The sequence below is a fragment of the Oncorhynchus mykiss genome, chromosome 17, assembly GCF_013265735.2.
Source record: "Oncorhynchus mykiss isolate Arlee chromosome 17, USDA_OmykA_1.1, whole genome shotgun sequence".
Lineage (NCBI taxonomy): Eukaryota > Metazoa > Chordata > Actinopteri > Salmoniformes > Salmonidae > Oncorhynchus > Oncorhynchus mykiss.
Genome location: NC_048581.1, coordinates 8688653 through 8707844, shown reverse-complemented (window position 1 = coordinate 8707844; position 19192 = coordinate 8688653). Strand labels below are relative to the sequence as shown.

At 46.7% G+C, this 19192-nt stretch overlaps 1 protein-coding gene across 1 annotated transcript in view; it reads left to right on the top strand.

Annotated features, from left to right (window-relative positions):
• The window catches only part of LOC110510793 (collagen alpha-1(XI) chain), an 87386-nt gene that overhangs the window by 51466 nt on the left and 16728 nt on the right, over positions 1 to 19192 (top strand). Inside the window, exons 24-40 of the mRNA XM_036948801.1 lie at positions 6591 to 6644; positions 7202 to 7246; positions 7423 to 7476; positions 8403 to 8447; positions 9900 to 10061; positions 10512 to 10565; positions 10679 to 10732; positions 14171 to 14215; positions 14733 to 14786; positions 17038 to 17082; positions 17326 to 17379; positions 17578 to 17631; positions 17761 to 17814; positions 17898 to 18005; positions 18168 to 18257; positions 18418 to 18471; positions 19084 to 19191. Coding sequence (XP_036804696.1) covers positions 6591 to 6644; positions 7202 to 7246; positions 7423 to 7476; positions 8403 to 8447; positions 9900 to 10061; positions 10512 to 10565; positions 10679 to 10732; positions 14171 to 14215; positions 14733 to 14786; positions 17038 to 17082; positions 17326 to 17379; positions 17578 to 17631; positions 17761 to 17814; positions 17898 to 18005; positions 18168 to 18257; positions 18418 to 18471; positions 19084 to 19191 — 1134 coding nt within the window. The remainder of the gene's footprint in view (positions 1 to 6590; positions 6645 to 7201; positions 7247 to 7422; positions 7477 to 8402; positions 8448 to 9899; positions 10062 to 10511; positions 10566 to 10678; positions 10733 to 14170; positions 14216 to 14732; positions 14787 to 17037; positions 17083 to 17325; positions 17380 to 17577; positions 17632 to 17760; positions 17815 to 17897; positions 18006 to 18167; positions 18258 to 18417; positions 18472 to 19083; position 19192) is intronic.

Sequence of the window (19192 nt, the reverse complement as noted above, 5' to 3'; positions counted from 1 at the left end):
ATGGTAAAGTTAAGGTAGGACTGTCCTACCATATTCAACATGTCAAAGTTAAGGTAGGACTGTCCTACCATATTAAACATGTCAGGTAGGACTGTCCTACCATATTAAACATGTCAGGTAGGACTGTCCTACCATATTCAACATGTCAAAGTTAAGGTAGGACTGTCCTACCATATTATACATGTTAAAGTTAAGGTAGGACTGTCCTACCATATTCAACATGATAAAGTTAAGGTAGGACTGTCCTACCATATTAAACATGATAAAGTTAAGGTAGGACTGTCCTACCATATTAAACATGTCAAAGGTAGGACTGTCCTACCATATTAAACATGTCAGGTAGGACTGTCCTACCATATTCAACATGTCAAAGTTAAGGTAGGACTGTCCTACCATATTCAACATGATAAAGTTAAGGTAGGACTGTCCTACCATATTAAACATGTCAGGTAGGACTGTCCTACCATATTACACATGTCAAAGGTAGGACTGTCCTACCATATTAAACATGTCAGGTAGGACTGTCCTACCATATTAAACATGTTAAAGTTAAGGTAGGACTGTCCTACCATATTCAACATGATAAAGTTAAGGTAGGACTGTCCTACCATATTAAACATGTCAGGTAGGACTGTCCTACCATATTAAACATGTCAAAGTTAAGGTAGGACTGTCCTACCATGTTAAACATGTTAAAGTTAAGGTAGGACTGTCCTACCATGTTAAACATGTTGAAGTTAAGGTAGGACTGTCCTACCATATTCAACATGATAAAGTTAAGGTAGGACTGTCCTACCATATCAAACATGTCAGGTAGGACTGTCCTACCATATTAAACATGTCAAAGGTAGGACTGTCCTACCATATTAAACATGTTAAAGTTAAGGTAGGACTGTCCTACCATATTCAACATGATAAAGTTAAGGTAGGACTGTCCTACCATATTAAACATGTCAGGTAGGACTGTCCTACCATATTCAACATGATAAAGTTAAGGTAGGACTGTCCTACCATATTAAACATGGTAAAGTTAAGGTAGGACTGTCCTACCATATTCAACATGTCAAAGTTAAGGTAGGACTGTCCTACCATGTTAAACATGTTAAAGGTAGGACTGTCCTACCATATTAAACATGTCAGGTAGGACTGTCCTACCATATTACACATGTTAAAGTTAAGGTAGGACTGTCCTACCATATTAAACATGTCAAAGTTAAGGTAGGACTGTCCTACCTTATTATATATGTTAAAGTTAAGGTAGGACTGTCCTACCATATTCAACATGATAAAGTTAAGGTAGGACTGTCCTACCATATTCAACATGATAAAGTTAAGGTAGGACTGTCCTACCCTATTCAACATGATAAAGTTAAGGTAGGACTGTCCTACCATATTAAACATGATAAAGTTAAGGTAGGACTGTCCTACCATATTCAACATGTTAAAGTTAAGGTAGGACTGTCCTACCATATTAAACATGATAAAGTTAAGGTAGGACTGTCCTACCATATTAAACATGTTAAGGTAGGACTGTCCTACCATATTAAACATGTTAAGGTAGGACTGTCCTACCATATTCAACATGTCAAAGGTAGGACTGTCCTACCATATTATACATGTCAAAGTTAAGGTAGGACTGTCCTACCTTATTATATATGTTAAAGTTAAGGTAGGACTGTCCTACCATATTATACATGTGAAAGTTAAGGTAGGACTGTCCTACCATATTCAACATGATAAAGTTAAGGCAGGACTGTCCTACCATATTCAACATGTTAAAGTTAAGGTAGGACTGTCCTACTATATTAAACATGTCAAAGGTAGGACTGTCCTACCATATTCAACATGATAAAGTCAAGGGGTAGGTTGTGAACATGCCAACACAGAATGTATGTGATACTGTATGTCAACGTACAGTTGAAGTCAGAAGTTTTTCAACCACTCCACAAATTTCTTGTTAACAAGCTATAGTTTTTGCAAGTCGGTTAGGACATCTACTTTGTGCATGAAGTAATTTTTCCAACAATTGTTTACAGACAGATTATTTATCTTATAATTCACTGTATCACAATTCCAGTGGGTCAGAAGTTGAAATACATTAAGATGACTGTGCCTTTAAACAGCTTGGAATATTCTAGAAAATTATGTCATGGCTTTAGAAGCTTCTGATAGGCTAATTGACATCATTTGAGTCAATTGGAGGTGTACCTGTGGATGTATTTCAAGGCCTACCTTCAAACTCAGTTCCTCTTTGCTTGACATCATGGGAATATCAAAAGAAATCAGCCAAGACCTCAGAAGAAAAAATTGTAGACCTCCACATGTCTGGTTCATCCTTGGGAGCAATTTCCAAACACCTGAAGGTACCACGTTCATCTGTACAAACAATAGTATTGTCACGGCCGTCCTCCTCTTCATCTGAAGAGGAGAGGCGAGATGGATCTGAGGACCAATACGCAGCGTGGTAAGTGTCCATGGTGAATCTTTAATAAAGAAAGACTGAACACTATGCAAAAGAGTAACGAAAACAATAAACCAAATACGACCGTGAAGCTACAAAATGAGACCTGTGCTGACACAAGCCACTAACATAGACAATCACCCACAAACAAACAGTGCAACCCAGGCTACCTAAGTATGATTCTCAATCAGAGACAACTAATGACACCTGCCTCTGATTGAGAACCATACTAGGCCGAAAACATAGAAATGCCCCAAAACATAGAAAAACAAACATAGACTGCCCACCCAACTCACGCCCTGACCATACTAAATAAATACAAAACAACAGAAATAGAGGTCAGAACGTGACAGTACCCCCCCCCCCAAAGGTGCGGACTCCGGCCGCAAAACCTTGACCTATAGGGGAGGGTCTGGGTGGGCGTCTGTCCGCGGTGGCGGCTCTGGCGCGGGACGCGGACCCCACTTCATCATTGTCTTAGTCCGCCTTATTGTCCGCCTCCGTGGCTTTCTCAGCATGACCACCCCTCTCAATGACCCCACTGGACAGAGGGGCAGCTCGGGACAGAGGGACAGCTGCTCGGGACAGAGGGACAGCTGCTCGGGACAGAGAGACAGCTGCTCGGGACAGAGAGACAGCTGCTCGGGACAGAGAGACAGCTGCTCGGGACAGAGAGACAGCTGCTCTGGGCAGAGGGGCTCCGGCAGCGGCGCCGGACAGGCGGGAGGCTCCGGCAGAGGCGCCGGACAGGCGGGAGGCTCCGGCAGAGGCGCCGGACAGGCGGGAGGCTCCGGCAGAGGCGCCGGACAGGCGGGAGGCTCCGGCAGAGGCGCCGGACAGGCGGGAGGCTCCGGCAGAGGCGCCGGACAGGCGGGAGGCGCCGGCAGCGGCGCCGGACAGGCGGGAGGCTCCGGCAGCGGCGCCGGACAGGCGGGAGACTCCGGCAGCGGCGCCGGACAGGCGGGAGACTCCGGCAGCGGCGCCGGACAGGCGGGAGACTCCGGCAGCGGCGCCGGACAGGCGGGAGACTCCGGCAGCGGCGCCGGACAGGCGGGAGACTCCGGCAGCGGCGCCGGACAGGCGGGAGACTCCGGCAGCGGCGCCGGACAGGCGGGAGACTCCGGCAGCGGCGCCGGACAGGCGGGAGACTCCGGCAGCGGCGCCGGACAGACAGGACCACCTGCAGGGAGGAGACAGAGAGACAGCCTGGTGCGTGGGGCTGCCACAGGTACCACCAGGCTGGGGAGCCCTTCAGGAGGCTTGGGGTTAGGAGGAGGCACCTGAAGGACCGGGCTGTGGGGGAGCACTGGAGCTCTGGTGCGCAACCTTGGCACCACCTCCCCAGGCTGGATAACCACTCTAGCCCGGACCCTCCAGAGTGCAGGCACAGGTTGAACCGGGCTGTGGGTAAGCACGGGAGATCTAGTGCTTACTACACGCACCTCTCCCTTAGGCTCCATTCCCACATTCGCCCGGCACGAGCGGAGCGCAGGCAGAGGACGTACTGCACCCTCCCAGCGCCCCGGAGACACAGCACGCAGAGCCGGCGCAGGATACCCTGGACCAAAACTGCGTACCGGCGACCAGACCCGCTGAGCAGGCACCATACGCCCTGGCTCGATGCCCGCACTCGCATGACACTCTCGGGGGGCTGTCCTATAGCGCACCGGGCTATGGCCACGTACTGGCGACACCGTGCGCTTAACCGCATAACACGGCGCCTGCCCAGTATCGCGCTGCTTATAATAAGCACGAGGAGTGAGCGCAGGTCTGCTACCTGGCTTAGCTCCACCCCTCGTGTGCCCCCCCCCAAAAATTTTTTGGGGCTGTCTCTCGTACCTTTCGCACTGCCGTGCTGCCTCCTCATATCGCCGCCGCTCAGCTTTCGCTGCCTCCAGCTCTGCTTTGGGGCGGCGATATTCCCCAGCCTGTGCCCAGGGTCCCTCTCCGTTCAGTATCTCCTCCCATGTCCAGGAGTCCTGTGATACCGGCCGCTGTTGTTGCTGCTGCTGCTGCTGCTGTCGTCGCTGTTTTCTACCACGCCGCTTGGTCCTTGGTTGGTGGGTGATTCTGTCACGGCCGTCCTCCTCTTCATCTGAAGAGGAGAGGCGAGATGGATCTGAGGACCAATACGCAGCGTGGTAAGTGTCCATGGTGAATCTTTAATAAAGAAAGACTGAACACTATGCAAAAGAGTAACGAAAACAATAAACCAAATACGACCGTGAAGCTACAAAATGAGACCTGTGCTGACACAAGCCACTAACATAGACAATCACCCACAAACAAACAGTGCAACCCAGGCTACCTAAGTATGATTCTCAATCAGAGACAACTAATGACACCTGCCTCTGATTGAGAACCATACTAGGCCGAAAACATAGAAATGCCCCAAAACATAGAAAAACAAACATAGACTGCCCACCCCAACTCACGCCCTGACCATACTAAAACAAACATAGACTGCCCACCCAACTCACGCCCTGACCATACTAAAACAAACATAGACTGCCCACCCAACTCACGCCCTGACCATACTAAAACAAACATAGACTGCCCACCCAACTCACGCCCTGACCATACTAAAACAAACATAGACTGCCCACCCAACTCACGCCCTGACCATACTAAATAAATACAAAACAACGGAAATAAAGGTCAGAACGTGACAGGTATAAACACCATGGGACCATGCAGCCGTCATACCACTCAGGAAGGAGATGCATCTCCTTGAGATGAACAGACTTTGGTGCGAAAAGTGCAAATCAATCCCAGAACAGCAGCAAAGGACCTTGTGAAGATGCTGGAGGAAACAGGTACAAAAGTATCTATATCCACAGTAAAGTAAGTCTTATATCGACAGAACCTGAAAGGACGCTCAGCAAGGAAGAAGCCACTGCTCCAAAACCGCCATAAAAAAGCCAGACTACAGTTTGCAACTGCACATGGGGACAAAGATCGTACTTTTTGGAGAAATGTCCTCTGGTCTGATGAAACAAAAATAGAACTGTTTGGTCATAATGACCATCGTTATGTTTGGAGGAAAAGGGGGAGGGGGGGGGGGCTTGCAAGCCGAAGAACACCATCCCAACCGTGAAGCAGCATCATGTTGTGGGGGTGCTTTGCTGCAGGAGGGACTGGTGCACTTCACAAAATAGATGGCATCATGAGGGAGGAAAATTATGTGGATATATTGAAGCAACAAGACATCAGTCAGGAAGTTAAAGCTTGGTCGCAAATGGGTCTTCCAAATGGACAATGACCCCAAGCATACTTCCAATGTTGTGGCAAAATGGGTTAAGGACAACAAAGTCAAGGTATTGGAGTGGCCATCACAAAGCCCTGACCTCAATCCTATAGAAAATGTGTGGGCAGTACTGAAAAAGCGCGTGCGAGCAAAGAGGCCTACAAACCTGACTCAGTTACACCAGCTCTGTCAGGAGGAATGGGCCAAAATTCACCCAACTTAATGTGCAAAGCTTGTGGAAGGCTACCTGAAACGTTTGACCCAAGTTAAACAATTTAAAGGCAATTATACCAAATACTAATTGAATGTATGTAAACTTCTGACCCACTGGGAATGTAAATGAAATAAATAAAAGCTGAAATAAGTCATTCTCTCTACTATTATTCTGACATTTCACATTCTTAAAATTAAGTGGTGATCCTAACTGACCTAAAACAGGGAACTTTTAATAGGATTAAATGTCAGGAATTGTGAAAAACTGAGTTTAAATGTATTTGGCTAAGGTGTATGTAAACTTCCGACTTCAACTGTATATGGAACATGCCAAAACACAGGAATGTATGACAACATATACTTTACGTGACGTATGATATGATGAGATCAATTAAAGGTGTAGGTTGTAATTAATGTATGACAACATATACTTTACATGACGTATGATATGATGAGATCAATTAAAGGTGTAGGTTGTAATTAATGTATGACAACATATACTTTACATGCCGTATGATATGATGAGATCAATTAAAGGTGTAGGTTGTAATTAATGTATGACAACATATACTTTACATGACGTATGATATGATGAGATAAATTAAAGGTGTAGGTTGTAATTAATGTATGACAACATATACTTGTAATTAAAATGGCTTTGTCTCTCAGGGGCCCCAAGGGAAGAAAGGGTTGCAGGGACTACCTGGGAATGATGGACCTACCGTGAGTACTGCATACACACACACTAACACACTAACACACACTAACACACACTAACACACAGGGACTACCTGGGAATGATGGGCCTACCGTGAGTACTGCATACACACACACTAACACACACTAACACACACTAACACACAGGGACTACCTGGGAATGATGGACCTACCGTGAGTACTGCATACACACACACTAACACACACTAACACACAGGGACTACCTGGGAATGATGGGCCTACCGTGAGTACTGCATACACACACACTAACACACTAACACACACACACACACACACACACACACACACACGCTAACAAACACACACACGCGCTAACACACACACACACACACGCTAACACACACACACACACACACACACACACACACATACATACACGCTAACACACACTAACACACAGGGACTACCTGGGAATGATGGACCTACCGTGAGTACTGCATACACACACAAACACACACACGCGCTAACACACACGCGCACACACACACACACACACACACATATTCGCTCTCATCCATATTATCTTGTCCTCGTGTCTACAGGGTCACCCAGGGAGAGAGGGGACTCCAGGAGAGAAGGGACTACCGGTAAGCCTGTCACTGTGTGTGTGTGTGTGTGTGTGTGTGTGTGTGTGTGTGTGTGTGTGTGTGTGTGTGTGTGTGTGTGTGTGTGTGTGTGTGTGTGTGTGTGTGTGTTTGTGTGCGTGTGTGTGTGTGTGTGTGTGTGTGTGTGATGTTACTGATGTGTCTCTGTGTGTGTATAGGGCCCACCAGGAGTCCAGGGGCCTATAGGCTATCCAGGATCAAGAGGAGTGAAGGTACATTCTAAATCTGTGTTCCGTTCTGATTCTCTGTCTCTGTGTTCCGTTCTGATTCTCTGTCTCTGTGTTCCGTTCTGATTCTCTGTCTCTGTGTTCCGTTCTGATTCTCTGTCTCTGTGTTCCGTTCTGTTTGTTCTGATTCTCTGTCTCTGTGTCCCGTTCTGTTTGTTCTGATTCTCTGTCTCTGTGTTCCGTTCTGTTTGTTCTGATTCTCTGTCTCTGTGTTCCATTCTGTTTGTTCTGATTCTCTGTCTCTGGGTCCCTGTAAGTGTGTATTCTCTGTCTCTGGGTTCCATTCTAAGTGTGTATTCTCTGTCTCTGGGTTCCATTCTAAGTGTGTATTCTCTGTCTCTGGGTTCCATTCTAAGTGTGTATTCTCTGTCTCTGTGTTCCATTGTAAGTGTTTATTCTCTGTCTCTGTGTTCCATTCTAAGTGTGTATTCTCTGTCTCTGTGTTCCATTCTAAGTGTGTATTCTCTGTCGCTGTGTTCCATTCTGTTTGTTCTGATTCTCTGTCTCTGTGTTCCATTGTAAGTGTGTATTCTCTGTCTCTGGGTTCCATTCTAAGTGTGTATTATCTGTCTCTGTGTTCCATTCTAAGTGTGTATTCTCTGTCTCTGGGTTCCATTCTAAGTGTGTATTCTCTCTCTCTGAGTTCCATTCTAAGTGTGTATTCTCTGTCTCTGGGTTCCATTGTAAGTGCGTATTCTCTGTCTCTGTGTTCCATTCTAAGTGTGTAGTCTCTGTCTCTGGGTTCCATTCTAAGTGTGTAGTCTCTGTCTCTGGGTTCCATTGCAAGTGTGTATTCTCTGTCTCTGTGTTCTATTGTAAGTGTGTATTCTCTGTCTCTGGGTTCCATTCTAAGTGTGTATTCTCTGTCTCTGGGTTCCATTCTAAGTGTGTATTATCTGTCTCTGCCACAGGGAGCGGACGGAATTAGAGGAATGAAGGGAAGCAAAGGGGAGAAGGTGAGAGAGAAACAGCTCTACCCTGAGTTATCTCTGTGTTTTACCCAGCTCTACCCTGAGTTATCTCTGTGTTTTACCCAGCCTTACCCTCAGTTATCTCTGTGTTTTACCCAGCTCTACCCTGAGTTATCTCTGTCTTTTACCCAGCCTTACCCTCAGTTATCTCTGTGTTTTACCCAGCCTTACCCTGAGTTATCTCTGTGTTTTACCCAGCTCTACCCTGAGTTATCTCTGTGTTTTACCCAGCCTTACCCTCAGTTATCTCTGTGTTTTACCCAGCTCTACCCTGAGTTATCTCTGTCTTTTACCCAGCTCTACCCTGAATTATCTCTGTTTTCCCAGCTCTACCCTGGGTTATCTCTGTGTTTTACACAGCTCTACCCTGAATTATCTCTGTGTTTTACCCAGCTCTACCCTTAATTATCCCTGTGTTTTACCCAGCTCTACCCTGAATTATCTCTGTGTTTTACCCAGCTCTACCCTTAATTATCCCTGTGTTTTACCCAGCTCTACCCTGAATTATCTCTGTGTTTTACCGAGCTCTACCCTGAGTTATCTCTGTGTTTTACCCAGCTCTACCCTGAGTTATCTCTGTGTTTTACCCAGCTCTACCCTGAGTTATCTCTGTGTTTTACCCAGCTCTACCCTGAGTTATCTCTGTGTTTTACCCAGCCTTACCCTGAGTTATCTCTGTGTTTTACCCAGCTCTACCCTGAGTTATCTCTGTGTTTTACCCAGCTCTACCCTGAGTTATCTCTGTCTTTTACCCAGCTCTACCCTGAATTATCTCTGTGTTTTCCCAGCTCTACCCTGGGTTATCTCTGTGTTTTACACAGCTCTACCCTGAATTATCTCTGTGTTTTACCCAGCTCTACCCTTAATTATCTCTGTGTTTCACCCAGCTCTACCCTGAATTATCTCTGTGTTTTACCCAGCTCTACCCTGAATTATCTCTGTGTTTTACCCAGCTCTACCCTGAATTATCTCTGTGTTTTACACAGCTCTACCCTGAGTTATCTCTGTGTTTTCCCAGCTCTACCCTGAGTTATCTCTGTGTTTTCCCAGCTCTACCCTGAGTTATCTCTGTTTTACCCAGCTCTACCCTGAATTATCTCTGTGTTTTACACAGCTCTACCCTGAGTTATCTGTGTTTTACCCAGGTCTACCCTGAGTTATCTGTGTTTTACCCAGCTCTACCCTGAGTTATCTCTGTGTTTTACACAGCTCTACCCTGAGTTAACCTCGGTTTTACACAGCTCTACCCTGAGTTATCTCTGTGTTTTACCCAGCTCTACCCTGAATTATCTCTGTGTTTTACACAGCTCTACCCTGAGTTATCTGTGTTTTACCCAGCTCTACCCTGAGTTAACCTCGGTTTTACACATCTCTACCCCTGAGTTATCTCTGTGTATTTTACCCATCTCTGTGTTTCTGACCTGTTCCGGGTTGTAGGGTGAGGATGGGTTCCCCGGCTCTAAGGGAGAGATGGGGCTGAAAGGTGACGGGGGTGACAACGGGGTCCCAGGGTCCAGGGGAGAGGATGGTCCTGAAGGACCTAAAGGACAGGCTGGACCCCTGGGGGAGGCTGGAGCCGTGGGCATCGCTGGAGAAAAGGTAGGTGGTACACAGATGGGGTGTGTGTATACGGGAGGAAGGGGGTTGGGGGGGGCGTGTTTGAACACGATTTTGAACCACTGTTGTCTGCGCTGTCCCACTGAGCTAAACAAAAAGTTACATGAAGTCAACATTTCCAGAAGACTCAATCTTCTCTGCTCTCTCTCTCTCTCTCTCTCTCCCTCTCTCTCTCTCTCTCTCTCTCTCCCTCCTCCTCCTCTCTCTCTCTCTCTCTCTCCCTCCTCCTCCTCTCTCTTCTCCTCCTCCTCCTCCTCCTCCTCTCTCTCTCTCTCTCTCCCTCCTCCTCTCTCTTCTCCTCCTCCTCCTCCTCTCTCTCTCTCTCTCTTTCTCTCACTCTCTCTCTCTCTCTCTCTCTCTCTCCCCCTTCTCTCTCTCTCTCTCTCTCTTTCTCTCTCTCTCTCTCTCTTTCTCTCTCTCTCTCTCTCTCAGGGTAAACTGGGAGTTCCAGGGTTACCGGGGTATCCTGGACAAAAAGGGCCGAAGGTGAGAGGAGTTAATATATCAAGTAAACCAATATACATGTCAGTTAACACAGAGAAGGCTAACACATTGTTTGATCGTAGCAGTAATGTTTCTGTGTGTGTCAATCCCAACAGGGTTCGGATGGTTTTCCTGGATCTATTGGCGTTTTGGGAGAGAAGGGGAAGAGGGTGAGTAGTAGAGGGAGGCTTTACCATAGGGGGTGTTCATACATTCAATCTGGAGTGCCAGAGTGCACTCTGGGCGTTCCTAAATTCAGAGCGTTATCAGATTGTCCGTTCATAAATTCAGAGTGTTTCGCTCTAGGAGCGTTCAGAGTGTTTCGCTCTAGTAGCGTTCAGAGTGTTTCGCTCTAGGAGCGTTCAGAGTGTTTCGCTCTAGTAGCGTTCAGAGTGTTTCGCTCTAGTAGCGTTCAGAGTGTTTCGCTCTAGTAGCGTTCAGAGTGTTTCGCTCTAGGAGCGTTCAGAGTGTTTCGCTCTAGGAGCGTTCAGAGTGTTTCGCTCTAGGAGCGTTCAGAGTGTTTCGCTCTAGTAGCGTTCAGAGTGTTTCGCTCTAGGAGCGTTCAGAGTGTTTCGCTCTAGGAGCGTTCAGAGTGTTTCGCTCTAGGAGCGTTCAGAGTGTTTCGCTCTCGGAGCGTTCAGAGTGTTTCGCTCTAGTAGCGTTCAGAGTGTTTCGCTCTAGGAGCGTTCAGTGTTTCACTCTAGGAGAGTTCAGAGCGTTTCGTTCTAGGAGAGTTCAGAGTGTTTCGCTCTAGGAGCGTTGAGAGTGTTTCGCTCTAGGAGCGTTCAGAGTGTTTCGCTCTAGGAGCATTCAGAGCGTTTCGTTCTAGGAGCGTTCAGAGTGTTTCGCTCTAGGAGCGTTCAGAGTGTTTCGCTCTAGGAGCATTCAGAGTGTTTCGCTCTAGGAGCATTCACAGTGTTTCGCTCTAGGAGCGTTCAGAGTGTTTCGCTCTAGGAGCGTTCAGAGTGTTTCGCTCTAGGAGAGTTCAGAGTGTTTCGCTCTAGGAGCATTCAGAGTGTTTCGCTCTAGGAGCATTCACAGTGTTTCGCTCTAGGAGCGTTCAGAGTGTTTCGCTCTAGGAGCGTTCAGAGTGTTTCGCTCTAGGAGCGTTCAGAGTGTTTCGCTCTAGGAGCGTTCAGAGCATTCAGAGTGTTTCGCTCTAGGAGCGTTCAGAGCATTCAGAGTGTTTCGCTCTAGGAGCGTTCAGAGCGTTCAGAGTGTTTCACTCTCGGAAGGTTCAGAGCGGCAACACTGGCAGCTCTGGCCGAGGAGTAGGGTTGATCCGAGCATTCTGACCTCACAACGGCAGTCAAGCACCCGAGCTAACTGGCCAACACGTTGGCTAGCTTACTTTCTACTTCCAGACACAAATGAGAGAACACTTCACTCTGAGCTAAACGACTACCGCCCCGTAGCACTCACTTCCGTCATCATGAAGTGCTTTGAGAGACTAGTCAAGGACCATATCACCTCCACCCTACCTGACACCCTAGACCCACTCCAATTTGCTTACCGCCCAAATAGGTCCACAGATGATGCAATCTCAACCACACTGCACACCGCCCTAACCCATCTGGACAAGAGGAATTACCTATGTGAGAATGCTGTTCATTGACTACAGCTCGGCATTCAACACCATAGTACCCTCCAAGCTCGTCATCAAGCTCGAGACCCTGGGTCTCGACCCTGCCCTGTGCAACTGGGTACTGGACTTCCTGACGGGCCGCCCCCAGGTGGTGAGGGTAGGCAACAACATCTCCTCCCCGCTGATCCTCAACACTGGGGCCCCACAAGGGTGCGTTCTGAGCCCTCTCCTGTACTCCCTGTTCACCCACGACTGCGTGGCCACGCACGCCTCCAACTCAATCATCAAGTTTGCGGACGACACAACAGTGGTAGGCTTGATTACCAACAACGACGAGACGGCCTACAGGGAGGAGGTGAGGGCCCTCGGAGTGTGGTGTCAGGAAAATAACCTCACACTCAACGTCAACAAAACTAAGGAGATGATTGTGGACTTCAGGAAACAGCAGAGGGAACACCCCCCTATCCACATCGATGGAACAGTAGTGGAGAGGGTAGCAAGTTTTAAGTTCCTCGGCATACACATCACAGACAAACTGAATTGGTCCACTCACACAGACAGCATTGTGAAGAAGGCGCAGCAGCGCCTCTTCAACCTCAGGAGGCTGAAGAAATTCGGCTTGTCACCAAAAGCACTCACAAACTTCTACAGATGCACAATCGAGAGCATCCTGGCGGGCTGTATCACCGCCTGGTACGGCAACTGCTCCGCCCTCAACCGTAAGGCTCTCCAGAGGGTGGTGAGGTCTGCACAACGCATCACCGGGGGCAAACTACCTGCCCTCCAGGACACCTACACCACCCGATGTCACAGGAAGGCCATAAAGATCATCAAGGACATCAACCACCCGAGCCACTGCCTGTTCACCCCGCTATCATCCAGAAGGCGAGGTCAGTACAGGTGCATCAAAGCTGGGACCGAGAGACTGAAAAACAGCTTCTATCTCAAGGCCATCAGACTGTTAAACAGCCACCACTAACATTGAGTGGCTGCTGCCAACACACTGACACTGACTCAACTCCAGCCACTTTAATAATGGGAATTGATGGGAAATGATGTAAATATATCACTAGCCACTTTAAACAATGCTACCTTATATAATGTTACTTACCCTACATTATTCATCTACATTCATCTATACAGTATATTGTCAGGTACAGGATATTGTCAGGTACAGTATATTGTCAGGTACAGTATATTGCCAGGTACAGTATACAGTATATTGTCAGGTACAGTATACAGGATATTGTCAGGTACAGGATATTGTCAGGTACAGTATATTGCCAGGTACAGTATATTGTCAGGTACAGGATATTGTCAGGTACAGTATATTGTCAGGTACAGGATATTGCCAGGTACAGTATATTGCCAGGTACAGTATACATTATATTGTCAGGTACAGTATACAGTATATTGTCAGGTACAGGATATTGTCAGGTACAGTATATTGCCAGGTACAGTATATTGCCAGGTACAGTATATTGTCAGGTACAGTATATTGTCAGGTACAGGATATTGTCAGGTACAGTATATTGTCAGGTACAGTATATTGCCAGGTACAGTATACAGTATATTGTCAGGTACAGGATATTGTCAGGTACAGTATATTGCCAGGTACAGTATACAGTATATTGTCAGGTACAGGATATTGTCAGGTACAGTATATTGCCAGGTACAGTATACAGTATATTGTCAGGTACAGGATATTGTCAGGTACAGTATATTGCCAGGTACAGTATACAGTATATTGTCAGGTACAGGATATTGTCAGGTACAGTATATTGTCAGGTACAGTATATTGCCAGGTACAGTATACAGTATATTGTCAGGTACAGGATATTGTCAGGTACAGTATATTGTCAGGTACAGTATATTGCCAGGTACAGTATACAGTATATTGTCAGGTACAAGATATTGTCAGGTACAGTATACAGTATATTGTCAGGTACTCAGTGGTGTATCCATGGTAACGGGCTGTATGGTGTACCCATGGTAACGGTCTGTCCTGTTTTCTCTTCCACAGGGTCCCGGGGGGGAAGCAGGCAGTGCAGGACAGAGGGGTCCTAACGTGAGTACTGTCTGTGTGTGTACGTGTGTGTGTGTGTGTGTGTGAGAGTACTGTCTGTGTGTGTGTGTGTGTGAGTACTGTCTGTGTGTGTACGTGTGTGTGTGTGTGTGTGTGTGTGTGTGTGTGTGTGTGTGTGTGTGTGTGTGTGTGTGTGTGTGAGAGAGTACTGTCTGTGTGTGTACGTGTGTGAGTACTGTCTGTGTGTACGTGTGTGAGTACTGTCTGTGTGTACGTGTGTGAGTACTGTCTGTGTGTGTGTGTGTGTGTGTGTGTGTTTGTCTCTGCCTATGCGCGTTTATCTGTGTGTGTACGTGTGTGTGTGTTTGTCTCTGCCTATGTGTGTTTATCTGTGTGTGTGCGCGCGCGCGCGTGTGTGTGTGTGTGTTTGTCTCTGCCTATGTGTGTTTATCTGTGTGTGTACGCGTGTGTGTGTGTGTGTGTGTGTGTGTGTGTGTGTGTGTTTGTCTCTGCCTATGCGTGTTTATCTGTGTGTGTAATACTGTTGTTTTTCCTGCAGGGGGTGCGTGGGGGCCGGGGTGCCAAGGGACCAACGGGGAAGACTGGGGGAAAGGTCAGAGTTCAACCCATTCTAATCATTATGAGGTCATCATAATCTCTCTATCCAGCAGTAACACAGTGTGCATCCCTAAAAGGCACCCTAAAAAGTAGTGTACTACACAAAGAATAGAGTGCCTTTGGTAAGGGTACCCTATTCCCTTTATAGTGCACTACTTTTGATTAGTGCACTACATAGAGAATAGGATGCCATTTGGAGCATAACCTCAGTCACACTGATTAATATTATAGTATAGTATTATATACGTTAATAGTATATAGTATAGTATTATATACGTTAATAGTATATAGTAAAGTATTATATACGTTAATAGTATATAGTATAGTATTATATACGTTAATAGTATAGTATTCTATAAGATTATAGTATAGTATACAGCATAGTAGTCTATTAATTCATAGTTTAGTATATTGTATAGCATTCTATAAGTTAATAGTATAGTATATTGTATAGCATTCTATAATTGAATACAGAGCATTCGGAAAGTATTCAGACCCCTTAACTTTTTCCACATTTTGTTAAAGCGTAATTCTACAATGTATTAAATGTTTTCTCCCCTCCCTCATCAATCTAAACACAATACCCCATAATGACAAAGCAAAAACTGATTTTTAGACATTTTAGCAAATCCAATTTTAAAAATGATATCTCTGTACTTTGCCCTGTTCATTTTTCCCTGGATCCTGACTAGTCTCCCTGCCGCTGAAAACATCCCCACAGCATGATGCTGCCACCACCATGCTTCACCATGGGGATGGTGTCAGGTTTCCTCCAGACATGATGCTACCACCACCATGCTTCACCATGGGGATGGTGTCAGGTTTCCTCCAGACATGATGCTACCACCACCATGCTTCACCATGGGGATGGTGTCAGGTTTCCTCCAGACGTGACGCTTGGCATTCAGGCCAAAGAGTTCAATCTTGGTTTCATCAGACCAGAGAATCTTGTTTCTCATAGGTCTGAGAGTCTTTAGGTGCCTTTTGGCAAACTGCAAGCGGGCTGTCATGTGCCTTTTACTGAGTAGTGGCTTCCGTCTGGCCTCTCTACCATAAAGGCCTGATTGGTGGAGTGCTGCAGAGATAGTTGTCCTTCTGGAAGGTTCGCCCATCTCCACAGAGGAACTCTGGAGCTCTGTCAGAGTGACCATTGGGTTCTTGGTCACCTCCCTGACCAAGGCCCTTCTCCCCTGAATGCTCAGTTAGGCCGGGCGGCCAGCTCTAGGAAGAGTCTTGGTGGTTCCAAACTTCTTCCATTTAAGAATGATGGAGGCCACTTTGTTCTTGGGGACCTTCAATGCTGCTGAAATGTTTTGGTGCCCTTCCCCAGATCTGAGCCTGAGCCAGATCTGAACACAATCCTGTCTCCTTCGACCTCACGGCATTGTTTTTGCTCTGACATGCACTGTCAACTGTGGGACCTTATATAGACAGGTGCGTGCTTTTCTAAATCATGACCAATCAATTAAATTTACCACAAGTGGACTCCTCCAATCAAGTTGTAGAAACACCTCAAGGATGATCAATGGAAACAGGATGCACCTGAGCTCAATTTCTAGTCTCATAGCAAAGAGTCTGAATACTTATGTAAATACGTGTATTTTTATATTTTACTTTTATACATTTTGCAAACATTTCTCATAACCTGTTTATTTATTTATTATTTACTTTATTATTATGGGGTATTGTGATGTCAATATAGGGTATTGTGATGTCATTATAGGGTATTGTGATGTCATTATAGGGTATTGTGATGTCATTATAGGGTATTGTGATGTCATTATAGGGTATTGTGATGTCATTATAGGGTATTGTGATGTCAATATAGGGTATTGTGATGTCATTATAGGGTATTGTGATGTCATTATAGGGTATTGTGATGTCATTATTGGGTATTATGGGGTGTTGTGTGCAGACTACTGAGGATTTTAAAAAATAAATCCATTTTAGGATAAGGCTGTAACGTAACGAAATGTGGACAAAGTCCAGGGGTCTGAACACATTCTGTACATATAGATTTATATTCCCGACTCGGACGTTGCTCGTCCTAATATTTCTACGTTTCTTGATTCCATTCTTATACTTTTTAGATTTGCGTGTATTGCTTTGTATTGTTAGATATTACTGCACTGTCGGAGCTGGGAACATAAGCATTTCGCTACACACGCAGTAACACTCGTTAAATATGTCTATGAGACCAACACAATTGTATTTGATTTGTCTGTTTTCCGTGCTGTCTGTCACAGGGCTCCTCTGGACATGATGGACCCAATGGACCAACTGGAGACAGGGTAAGGACAGGAACGTCATGCCTCATTGATCGGTTTATTGATTAATTAGTTGATTGGCTGATTTGTTAATTAGTATATTTGTTGACTGGTTGATTGGTTGTGTAAGTGTTTGATTGGTTGATTTGTTAACTGGCTAACTTGCTAATTGCTTAATTTGATTGAATTACACGTTTGATTGGTTGGATAAGTGTTTGATTAATTAACTGATTGACTGTTTGATTGATTCATTTATGTGTTGTCTAGGGGCCTCAAGGGCCACAAGGACGGAACGGGGAATCAGGACCCAAGGGACCGAACGTGAGTGACACACACACACACACACACACACACACATACACACACACACACACACACACACACACACACACACACACACACACACACACACACAAAAGAGTACTATTGAGGACACTCAGTTCTGCTGTCATTGTGGTGTAACAGGATGTTGAATTGTGTTACTGTGATGTCCCTTCCTGTGTGTGTGTGTGTGTGTAGGGTCCAGCGGGGAAAGATGGACTTCCGGGTCATCCAGGTCAGAGAGGAGAGCCGGTGAGTAGAGGTTAGAGGTCACAAGAAGTTACCTAATTACACCTATCCATCCACTAATGTCTATCTCTTCTCTTTCTCTCTCTCTCTCTCTCTCTCTCTCTCTCTCTCTCTCTCTCTCTCTCTCTCTAGGGTTTCCAAGGAAAGACGGGACCCCCAGGTCCAGGAGGTGTTGTGGGGCCACAGGTGAGTCTGATTGGTTGCTATGTGTGTTCTCTCTAACCTGATTGGTCTGTTTGTGTTCTCGCTAACCTGATTGGTTGCTGCAGGGTAAATCAGGTGAGACCGGGTCGTTGGGAGACAGAGGTCACCCCGGGTCACCTGGCGTACCGGGAGAGCAGGGCTTACCTGGCGCCGCCGGGAAGGAGGGAGCTAAGGTGATTCTTCGTCAGCATCATCATCATCATCATTATGAATCATCATTGTTTTCACCCCGATAATCACCATTACCAGTCATTACAAGAATCATCTTCATTGGTAAGTTCAATTGACCTCATGAGCGTTCCACCAATCAGAGCTGTTGTTGTTGTTGTTTCCAGGGCGACCCGGGCACAGGAGGGACTTCTGGGAAAGCTGGTCCTCCAGGACTTAGGGGCTTCAGAGGCAGCAGAGGAGCCGCCGGGGGCATGGTAACACACATACACACAGACACAGAGACATACACAGAGACATACACAGAGACATATACAGAGACACACACAGAGACACAGAGATACACACAGAGACAGACACAGACACATACACAGACACAGATCCTGTGATGGTATGATAGCAGTGTGTTCTCCCCAGGGTCCTGCTGGTCTGAAAGGAGGTGAAGGACCAGTCGGAGCAGCAGGAGCTATAGTGAGTCCTCTCTCCTCTCCTTCTACATCTGTCCTCTCTCTCTATTCCTCACTTCCTCTCTCTCCATCTGCCAACACAGACCCCAGACAGACACTTCCTCTCTCTCCATCTGCCAACACAGACCCCAGACAGACACTTCCTCTCTCTCCATCTGCCAACACAGACCCCAGACAGACACTTCCTTTCTCTCCATCTGCCAACACAGACCCCAGACAGACACTTCCTCTCTCTCCATCTGCCAACACAGACCCCAGACAGACACTTCCTCTCTCTCCATCTGTCAACACAGACCCCAGACAGACACTTCCTCTCTCTCCATCTGCCAACACAGACCCCAGACAGACACTTCCTCTCTCTCCATCTGCCAACACAGACCCCAGACAGACACTTCCTCTCTCTCCATCTGCCAACACAGACCCCAGACAGACACTGCCTCTCTCTCCATCTGCCAACACAGACCCCAGACAGACACTTCCTCTCTCTCCATCTGCCAACACAGACCCCAGACAGACACTTCCTCTCTCTCCATCTGCCAACACAGACCCCAGACAGGCAGTGTGAAGATGTATAATTTACATATGTAAATCCCCCCCCGCCCGTCTCTCTCTGCAGGGGGCCGGTGGTGAGAGGGGTCCCCCAGGGTCAGCCGGTGCCATTGGTCAGCCTGGGAGGGCAGGGGCTGTGGGTGGACCTGGACCAATGGGAGAGAAGGGGGAACCGG